At 40.6% G+C, this 10223-nt stretch overlaps 1 protein-coding gene across 1 annotated transcript; it reads left to right on the forward strand.

Annotated features, from left to right (window-relative positions):
- Positions 1 to 7236: 7236 nt before the first annotated feature.
- On the forward strand, positions 7237 to 9973 carry LOC147638274 (cytochrome P450 709B1-like). Its single transcript, XM_086795338.1, has 5 exons — positions 7237 to 7693; positions 7884 to 8110; positions 8431 to 8696; positions 8826 to 9216; positions 9294 to 9973. Exons 1-5 carry the CDS (start codon positions 7348 to 7350, stop codon positions 9729 to 9731), a joined length of 1668 nt encoding a protein of 555 aa, XP_086651464.1. The 5' UTR covers positions 7237 to 7347; the 3' UTR covers positions 9732 to 9973.
- The last annotated feature ends 250 nt before the right edge of the window (positions 9974 to 10223 follow it).

The following is a 10223-nucleotide window of genomic DNA, read 5'->3' on the forward strand; positions in this document are numbered from 1 at the left end:
ATTACCATCACATCACAATCAAATGTGTTTCTTTTAGAATCCACACGCTCTATGCAAAAGTGCCTTCCCTCTAACCATATTGCATTATATAGTTTGTACTAACATTAAACAAAATCATAACATTTAGTATAGTGCATTAAACAAGGTATATAATGACTAAAGCATGAGACAGGATGAAGAATGTACTTACTTGAGGGTCACATCCTCTTGCATACTCATGCTCTTCTCTTGTGATCATCTCTCCATTTTGCGATACCATCAATATTGTCATACAAAGCCATTCTATATTGATCACATTTGGTAGAGGTTCCAAGCCGGGTGGGAATGGCAAGCATCTATTGATTGCATCCTTGTATCTCCCAATCCACTTCTCCATGATGGAACTATTTAGAATGCAAAATGTATTCACCTTGTGGCATAATGCTTCATCCAGTCTTTGTTGCCTTCCTTTTCCTTGTGGCACATTAGTGATTAAATGGCACATTAGTGATTAAATGGTCATCCTCCTCATTGCTCCACAATCGTGGCATGGAAGGATCTATGTGAGATAGATGTGTTGAGATATACACAAGAGACTCTTGTATCAACCATCTCTCTGCCATGCTTGCTTCTGGCCTTGATATTTGTCTCACAAAGTCCTTTAAGGTTTTCATGAACCTTTTAAGGAAAAACACCCATCGAACATGCACAACACCACAAGGCGCCACTTCATCAGCCAAATGCACCACAAGATGCAATTGGCTATAGTAAGAATTTTTCTAGGAAAATTGTCCTCGATCATACACAATGCCTCTATAGCATTGAGATAAGCCATCTCAATGGATGTAGGATCTATCTCCTTTAAGGATATGTACCTACATACATAGCAATCATGTGTACGATTTACCAATACATAAATTTCGAGTATATGAGAATACCAAATATGCAATATAACTTAGCCAGTGAATTGAAGAGAAGATTCATACCTCACCAAGATTCCCATTTTGTAAATAGCCTCTCTCACCTTCTTGTCTCCACAACCAACTATAGCAATTGGAAGAATAAACTATGCATAGAAAAAAATGGAAGTTAGTATACAAGCCTACAAATTATGTTCCATAAAGAGAAAATCAAAAAGCGAATATTTATATACCTGTAATATCTTGTGCCAATTGTGTGTCATGAGGCCATATAATTTTACCTCTCCTTTCTTTTTGGTCTTTGTGAAGGCACCTTAATCAAAGGCTCGAGGTGCACATCCATGTTTGCTACCTTATACTTGCTTAGTATAAGGAGAGCAAGCATGATATGACCTTTCTTGATTGCCACCCATGGAGAAAGGTTGTAATTCACTAATACAATAGGCTAAGTAGACCATGATGTGGGCTTGAAGCCAAATGGGTTACCACCATCCATGATGTGGACTTGAAGCCAAATGGGTTACCACCATCCATGGCCAATAAGCCAAGACATAAGTGATAGGGCTCATCTTTAAACTCTGGCCATTGATTCTCCACATGTTGCCATGCCAATGAATCAGCTACGGTCTTCATGATGCCATAGGTTGAGCGATGAGTAGCATGCCATGTCATGAGTTCTGCAATCCCCTTACATTTAAACATGTGTTGGATACGAGGAATGATAGGGAAGTGTCTCAACACTTTTCTGGGAACTTTGTCTCCTTGCAAATCATCCCTATAGCAACTCTCCCCATATTGTAGACATTGTATTGCATCTTTATTAACCCCTCTAAATAGCATGCAATCATTGGGACATATGTGTATTTTTGTGTAATCCATACCTAACATAGAGAGCATTTTACGACACCCATCTCGTGAGTTTGGTAATAGATTTTGAGGGGGGGAAATCTTCTTAAGAAGCCTACAACATAACATAAGAAATCATATGTCAAAATATTAGCAAGAGAGTATATAAAACATGAGACATTTTCAATTTAAGAGAATAGAATGAGGCGGTCTTACCTAAGAAGACTTATGAAACCTTCATCACTCCATCCATAAGTTGTTTGCAAGTTTAATAGCTCCAAGTTTGCTCACAATGTGGAGTACGAACATCCCTTATACAAAGGGGTGCTTGTCTCTCTATGTAAGGTTTCCTCCTCTTGTGACATTGGAGCTTTCTCACTATCATCTATGACCTCCCATCCAAAGAAGTCATTCACCATGTCATCCATGATGAGATTCTCTTCCTCCTCATGTGGCAATGGTGGGTGATTTTGCTGACTATACAGCAACATTTAGTAGCATTCCAGCAATACTTTCAGCAACAATGAAATTCTTTAAGAACATAAGCATTCCAAGAACCATTCACTTAATATACTAAATTGGGGATTCCAAGTAGTTTACAGTGATGATTTCCTAGTACTTAACATCTATTTCTTGGTAGAATGCATGAAGTACTTATGTTCGCTCAATAATGTTCAAAGTAACATACTTTAATCTAAGGAGAGGGGTTCTATAAATTTTAGAGAAAAACATACATATAAGGAAGGGGGTGACATAGTCATTGTTAAAGGTATCCTTATAAGCTTAAATAGGGGGGTGTTATTATCTTATGAGCATCATATATAGGGGGTTTTCTTGAGGTTAATGCACACAAGTGACATACCCTTTTATTGTGAGTGAATCCCCTGGGGTTATGTGGAAGAGTTTTGTGTGCTAATAATGCATCAGATATGCCATCAAAGGCATTGGCAATGTGGAATTGACTTCATGCTTTGGGATCCTTATACTCTTGCTAACACCTTGTATGTACCCGAAATCTGCAAGAATCTCATTTTTATCTCAGCACTTGCCAAAGTTGGCTTGAAAATTCAGTTTTTTGATCATTGTTATTCCACAACAAAATTGCTTCAGATGCACTTCTCTTATTTGGTACACTACGCAATGGCCTATACAGGCTTGACATGTATAAAAGGAGTATTGATACTCATGTAGATGCCATGATTGTTTCCATGCCATAGATTCAGCGTGACACTAAGATTTGGCATGCTCGGTTTGGTCACTTAAATTTTCCATCTCTTCTACAATTATAACGTCAAGCTATGGTTCATGAGCTGCCACCTATGTAGCTCCCCCACAAGCATGTATGCGAGGAGTGTATACTGAGAAAGATGCATCTTTAGTCCTGTCCTAAAGATGGCATTGTCTGTGCTACTCGCTCATTGCACACAGCTGGTTCACAGTGATCTCTGTGGTCCTATGCGGGCTCCCTATTTTGGTGGACATTTGTACTTCATGACTTTTATTGATGACTATACATGCTTCTACTAGGTGTATGGTCTGAAAGTCAAATTAGATGCCTTCTCAACTTTCCGTTAGTTTCTTCCTCTCACTGAAAATTCTTACAATCATAAGCTACTAACATTGTGTACTGATAGAGGGGGAGAATATTTATCCAATGAGTTTACTACTTTCATGTTGTCCCATGGCATTTCTCATCAATGTGCTACTCCTTACACACCATAGCCGAGCACTGTAGCTGAACATCAGAATCAGACACTCATGGAAATGGCCACATGTATGCCTAAAGGCAAGGATTTGCCCTCTAGATTTTGGCGTGAAGTGGTCATGTGTGCCAGTTATGAACTTAACCATGATCTAATTAAAGCCTTGAAATTTATGATAGCTTATGAAGCTTGGAATGGCAAAATTCTAGTCATGTGTGTACTCGACTATCTAGCTTATGTGCATGTACCAGCACAATACAGACATAAGCTTGAAGTAAAGGCTTTGAAATGCATTTTTGTGGAGTATAGCAATGATAGCAAAGGATATCGGCTGTATGTTTTATCTAGTCAAAAGCTGATTGTATCCAGAGATGTCTTCTTTGATGAATTTGCACCTCAACCCATGCTTTCCTATTGGCTACAACTATTAATTTATTCTCTCGATGTATTTGATACATTGCTGCCTTTGTTTGATACTGGTGTTGGCTCTTTGAGCCCACCTTGGCTCTGACTCAGCAACCTGGTCTGCAGCTCATCAATAAATTCAATCAACGATGTCCCTATTGCTCTTTGGATCAGCAACCCTTTAATTCGGATGCCTTCGGTGATGCATTAATTGAAGAGGATACATGTATTCGTGATTCTCATCAGATTCCATGCTGGCTCTAAGCTACTTTGTGTGACATCAAGCTACCTCAACCTTTTCTAGGAAGAACACGAGCTGCCTCTCTCGACATGCATCTCATTCTGTCAACATAGCCCCTGTCGGGGCTAGCGCACTGAATGAGGAGCTGATTTCTTACTTTGATGCTTTGGAGGATGACAATTAGGTTTCAACCATGTATTCAAAATTAGATTCCATTGCCATAAATGATACATGGGAGTTATGTGATCTGCCTACTACTATGGCAAATGTGCTATAGGCCCCAAGTGGGTGTTTAAGCTGAAACAGAAGCTTGACGGCTGAGTTGATCGGTATAAGGCTTGATTAGTCACCAAGGGCTATGCCCAAAGGGAAGGCATTGACTATGATGGTTTTGCACCTACATCACATATGATGACCATTTCGACTCCGGTTGCATTGGCTACACATAAAGGTTAGAATGTGCATCAATTGGATGTTAAACTGCATTTCTAAATGGTGATTTGTAGGAAGAGGTTTATGTCATGCAACCTACTCGCTTTGTTTAGTAGGTTGCAAACCATGAGGTATGCAGATTGTGCAAACCATGAGGTATGCAGATTATGCAAAGCACCATATGGCCTTAAACATGCTCCTCGTGCTTCGTATCAGAAGATACATGGATACTTGCTCTCTTGCCTATTTCACAATAGCACTCTTTATGTCCGCATGAAAAAGATCATCTCCTTATCCTCAATCATTATGTGGACGATCTACTCATGAGACAGGCCTTGACCGCGAGGGGCACATTGCACCTTTCATCTCGCTGACCTACAAAATACATTTGACATTTTCGACATGGGTCTTCTGCATTATTATTTAGGTATCCAATTTGTTCTGACTGAGGGGGGCATCATGTTATCTCAACAAAGATACATTCAACAGCTCTTGGAACGCTTTCAAATGACAAATTGCAAACCTGTTTCTATTCCTATATGGAACCGGGTCTCCACTTGTCAATTGAGGATTCTTTTGAGCCTTTTGATGTAGCCAGCCTATCAACAAGTTGTCAGATGCCTTATGTATCTGTGCAACACCCGTCTAGATGTTCAGTATGTAATGTCACAATTGATCAGGTTTATACATTGTCCTAGCACTCGGTATTGGTAGGCAGTGAAACGTGTCTTCCACTACCTTCAAGGCACTCAGCACTATGCATTGTTTTACAACAATGAGTCTTCTTTATGCTTGTCTGCCTACAAAGACAGTGAGACTCAGCAAGATGTTTCGACACAAGAGTGTCAAGGAGTGGATATTGTTTCCTTCTTGGCAACTCATGCATCTCACGGCTCAGTAAGAAGTAGCCGACAAAAACCACATCTAGCTATGAAGCTAAATACAAGAGGGCATCATTCACACTACTATATGGAATGTGTCTGGCTTTGCCATCTTTTGGTTGATCTTAGTATCGTAGCAGGGTGAAAGCATGGATAGGTGGTGGTACAAAAAGTAGTGTCTTTGACACTCCTTTTAATACTACTTTTTATTTTGTTTTGGAGAGTTTTAGGTAAATTTAAGAGCATACTAGTCGTACGTTTTAAGATTCTTGTCCATAAAAATACTTTGCAGAATATTATTTAGAATTTGAAACGATAGTAGGAACCCTAAAATCAATCATCTTTTTTCTACTTGAAAGGAGAAAAGCGCATTAGTAGTTGCACAGAATCTAGTATTCCATGCACGGACAAACCACATTGAGTTGCATTATCACCAGTGTCAGTGAAGAACGACTCCATACTAGAGAGATAGCCTTGACCTATGTGCCGACATAGGCCAATGTGGGAGACGGTTTTACCAAGCCCCTTTCTAGGGAGGAGTTTGAAGCTTTCCGACAAGCTCTAAACTTATTACCTCTACCAGGATAGTCTGCTACAACTTGTATCAGTTCACACCATTCGCTTTAGGGGGGGTTGTTGGCCTTCTGCCTCTAAGAAATTCAGGTCGTCACACGGGCACTTTTTACCCTGTGTGCTTATTACAGGGGTTTTTTTCCCATGAGAACACACCCTTAGCATGTTATCAGTCACGTCAGCCCTCTAAGGGTATGAGTACATGGTACTCCACATGCTCATTAATCAATTGGTTACGTTCCAGCTGTCGCTATGTTGCTCTCTAAGATTTTGTGTGTGTTTTGTCTGAGTCTATGCAGAGTATCTCCTTTCACATCCAACACAAACTTCATTTCGAATGTTATATAGAGACTCTGCAGGATGGTGATTTGCCCATTCCACCAAACTAGGGCATTGTGTAAAGTGTGGTAGCGCAACATTTTAGTAAAAGAAATTCCACCTCTTACATAGCAGCCGTCTTTTCGACAGTCCCTAGATCATCCACATCCTTTCCAGAATCAAGATCGTCCTTCTAGATCTCCTCCTCAGCTAGCTGAACATGTTCCAACTGTTGGTGCTGCTAACATCAGGACTCACGCATTAAGGCGAGGCGAGGTTCAGTTTTATTACTTGACTATATGGTGAGAGTACCAATCCGAAACCAAAATCGAAATCCAACAATCTGGAAAATTTGGGAAAAAAATATTTATTTATTTTCTCAAATAGATTCTTAGACAAATACATCGTTCTGCTCATATTATAGACATTGATTTTAGGTAGCCGATTAGATAGATTAGGATTAACATATTGTCATAATATATTTACTTAGAAAATTATAGAATCTTGGCAAGATTCATTATTACTTATCCAAATAATCCTAATCATCAAGTGGATGGGCGTCGCGTTAGTCTAGTCTTCAAGGTGGGTGGACTAGCGGGTGTGCTAGGTGTTAACTTAGGAAATAAATCACCTTAGCTTTATTATTACTTTTACCTTAGCAACTTCTTCTTTGACTTTTTCAAAGTGGACGCCTTTGCAACTTCCTCCTGGGATAAAAACACTTCAAAAAGAGGACACCAGCTTTGAAGCGTCGTCGTCTTAATACATACTAGGCGCCGTCTTAATACATACTAGGGGTGGTATGAGTTTATATTTGGAACGATTTGGAACGGATAGCAACAAGGAAGGAAGGCGCACACGAAGCTTCATGAGTCTCCTCTTTTGAATACTAAGTGAACACTTGTTCTCTACCCTTAATTTCTATATAATATCTATAGACGAGACCATCATATACGGGCAAGTTCAAATAGCCTGTGTTTCATCAAAAAGTTAAATTTGAGAGAACTAGAGCAGCAGCAGCATCGTCGCCAACTTGTGTACTTAATAAGATGATGATGCAGCAGCAGCAACCAGTGGACCTCCTGCAGCTCTTACGTCCCTTCGTTGGTGGTCACACTCTACTGATCTGTACTTCTATGCTAGCCATCGCAATCTCCTCTCTGTTTGGTTACCTTCTCTACGTCTACTACTTGAGACCGGCTTCGCTGCGGAGCGCTTTGCAGCAGCAAGGCTTCACTGTGTTGCCTTATCGCCCCATAGCTGGAGACCTCCCTGAGATCAAGCGCCTGGAAGCCCAGGCTCAACTCTCCGACATTCCTTCCTCCTCTCATCACCATCTCCTTCTACCCCGTATCCTCCCCTTCTACCGAAATCTCCTCTCTAAGCACGCAGCAGGTATAATAGCATGCCTCCAATCCCTTTACCCCCCCCGTGATTAGTGGTTAGTCGAATTATATGATCGTAATTAGTAAGCAATGTCCTCCTTGGAGTGCCTTCAATTCTAAATCTGGATCTTATAAATAATCATCGCCTGATTCGTTTTCTTTGTTGATTATTATTTTGGCCGCTTGGCTTGTTTTTGCAGGTTCCAGGGTTGTGTATTGGAGGGGTAATCTGCCCACCCTCTTGATTAGCAACGCAGATGACGCTAGAAGCATTTTCTCTTCGGATGTGAAGCAATTACACAAGCCCTCTGCTTTCACTGTACGCTTCCACAGGTTGTTCGGAAATGGTCTCCTTCTTGCCAATGGTGACGACTGGCAACAACAACGCAACATCCTTCGCCCTGCATTCTTCTCTGAGAAGCTCAAGGTTTTCTTTTAAAAAGAATGCTGAGTATTCTCTTGATGAAAATAATAAATAATAAATTCATGTAACATTGAAATAAGCTCTACTTAAATCTTGAAATCTTAATTAAGATGAGTCATATATACGCACATACATATGCATGTACACACGTTTGTATGTGTATATACACACACATATACATATATTATTTTGTTGTTTTTGGGGCGGGGGGGATATTTAGCACTATCACAAAATTAAATTTAGTTAAATATTCAGTTCTAACTTCCATTGTTGCAAATATTATTTCATTATTTTAAAGCTTTTGTATTTTTATTGTGTGGTAGGAGCTGGTGGCCGACATGGTGGCTAGTTCTTTGGAAATGGTGAAATCATGGGAGAGCCAAGTCAACAGCAACAGCAAGGAGGGACATGTGGCCGCCGACGAGCTAGAGGTGGCACATGACATCAAGAATGTGACAGCTGATATTTTGGCACGCAGCTCATTCGGGTCCAGCTACCTCAAAGGAAAGTATGTGTTTCAGAGACAAGAGCGCCTCCTTGAACTCCTCACAAAGATCGTTGTCCCAATTAGTGTCATCCCATTCTATCAGTAAGTCTGTAGATGATAACGCTCCACGTCAAGTTTAAACTGTTAATTCTTGGATTATATATTACTCTCCACCTTATTGCTCTTCAACACACTTGGTTAAAGTCTAGTTCTTTAATGGGATGTTGTCAGGTACCTTCCCACTCAAACAAATCGTGAGATCAAGGAGCTGGAGAAGAGAAACAATGAGGAGCTTCGTGAGATCATAGACTCCAAGAGAGAGGCCATGCTGGCTAATGCGACATCACGATCTCAGTCTGATTTGTTGGGCTTGATTTTGGCTGCAGAGGAGCAAGAGGCCAAGGTAGACAACAAGCGAGCTCACCTTACTACACAGCAAGTCATAGATGAATGCAAAACCTTCTTCTTTGCCGGCCATGAGACGACTGCAAACTTGCTTGCATGGACCATGGTTTTGTTATCGCTCAACCAAGAGTGGCAAGAGAAAGCAAGAGACGAAGTGTTGGAAGTGTGCGGAGAAAAAGGTGAACCTAAGGCAGACCATCTGAACAAGCTCAAAACTGTAAGGCACACCCACTCTTCCCTTGCTATGCTTCAAAAATTGCTTTTCATTCATGATCTGTATTATTGCACATGCAGGTGGGGATGATATTAAACGAATCATTAAGGTTATATCCCCCCGTGCCACAATATGGGGGACGTGTGACAGTCAACAACGTGAAGGTGGGCGATCGATGGCTGCCAAGAGGGACAGCAGTGACCGTTGCAAGCCTCTACATACATAGGGACAAAGAGGTGTGGGGCGAGGATGCAGACGAGTTTCAACCAGAGAGGTTTGCAAACGGGGTGTCGAAAGCATGTAAGCACCCCTATGCCTTCATGCCCTTTGGCATGGGACCCCGCATTTGCATTGGCCAAAACTTTGCCATCATGGAGGCCAAGGTCATCCTCTCTCTTATCCTCCAACGCTTTTGTTTCCATCTCTCCCCCAACTATCGCCATGCCCCACTAACTGCCATCACTATGAGACCCAAACACGGCGTCCAAGTCATCCTCAGATCCTTATCAACAAATTAGTCCTTTACGTAAATGGTCATCCTCCCATCCTAAGGCCCTTTAGCCCATATAATGGAGGTCATTAGACCTTTAAGGCTTTCACTTATAGCTGAGGCTTATTCAATCACATGTCATAATTCTTATATCCAATAGTATTGTCATATGTTACTAAGGCGCACTCTCAAGTACATGGATAAATAAAAATTGGTGCGAGCATCTTGATGTTCCCTACAATATTGTTGTTACCTAGAAGTGTTGCTACTTTTAAGAGACGTATTCCATCTTTGATTTGTAGAATTGAATTAGCCTCTCTTTTTTAGTGTTCTTCTCAATTTGTCATTTCATGGGGGTTCAATCAAAAGACACTTTACTAATAGTTTTTCAAAGTTTAGATCTAAGTAGATTTTAAACATGTTGAGAATTAATTAACTTTTTAAAGAGCTTAGATGGAAAAGGTATCCTTTGATTTTTCTCTTTGCTAAAACGTTAAATAATGGAAAAGAGTATCAATCC

Source organism: Cibotium barometz, chromosome 5 (assembly GCF_041138505.1).
Source record: "Cibotium barometz isolate CiBa-2024 chromosome 5, ASM4113850v1, whole genome shotgun sequence".
NCBI classification, from domain to species: domain Eukaryota; kingdom Viridiplantae; phylum Streptophyta; class Polypodiopsida; order Cyatheales; family Cibotiaceae; genus Cibotium; species Cibotium barometz.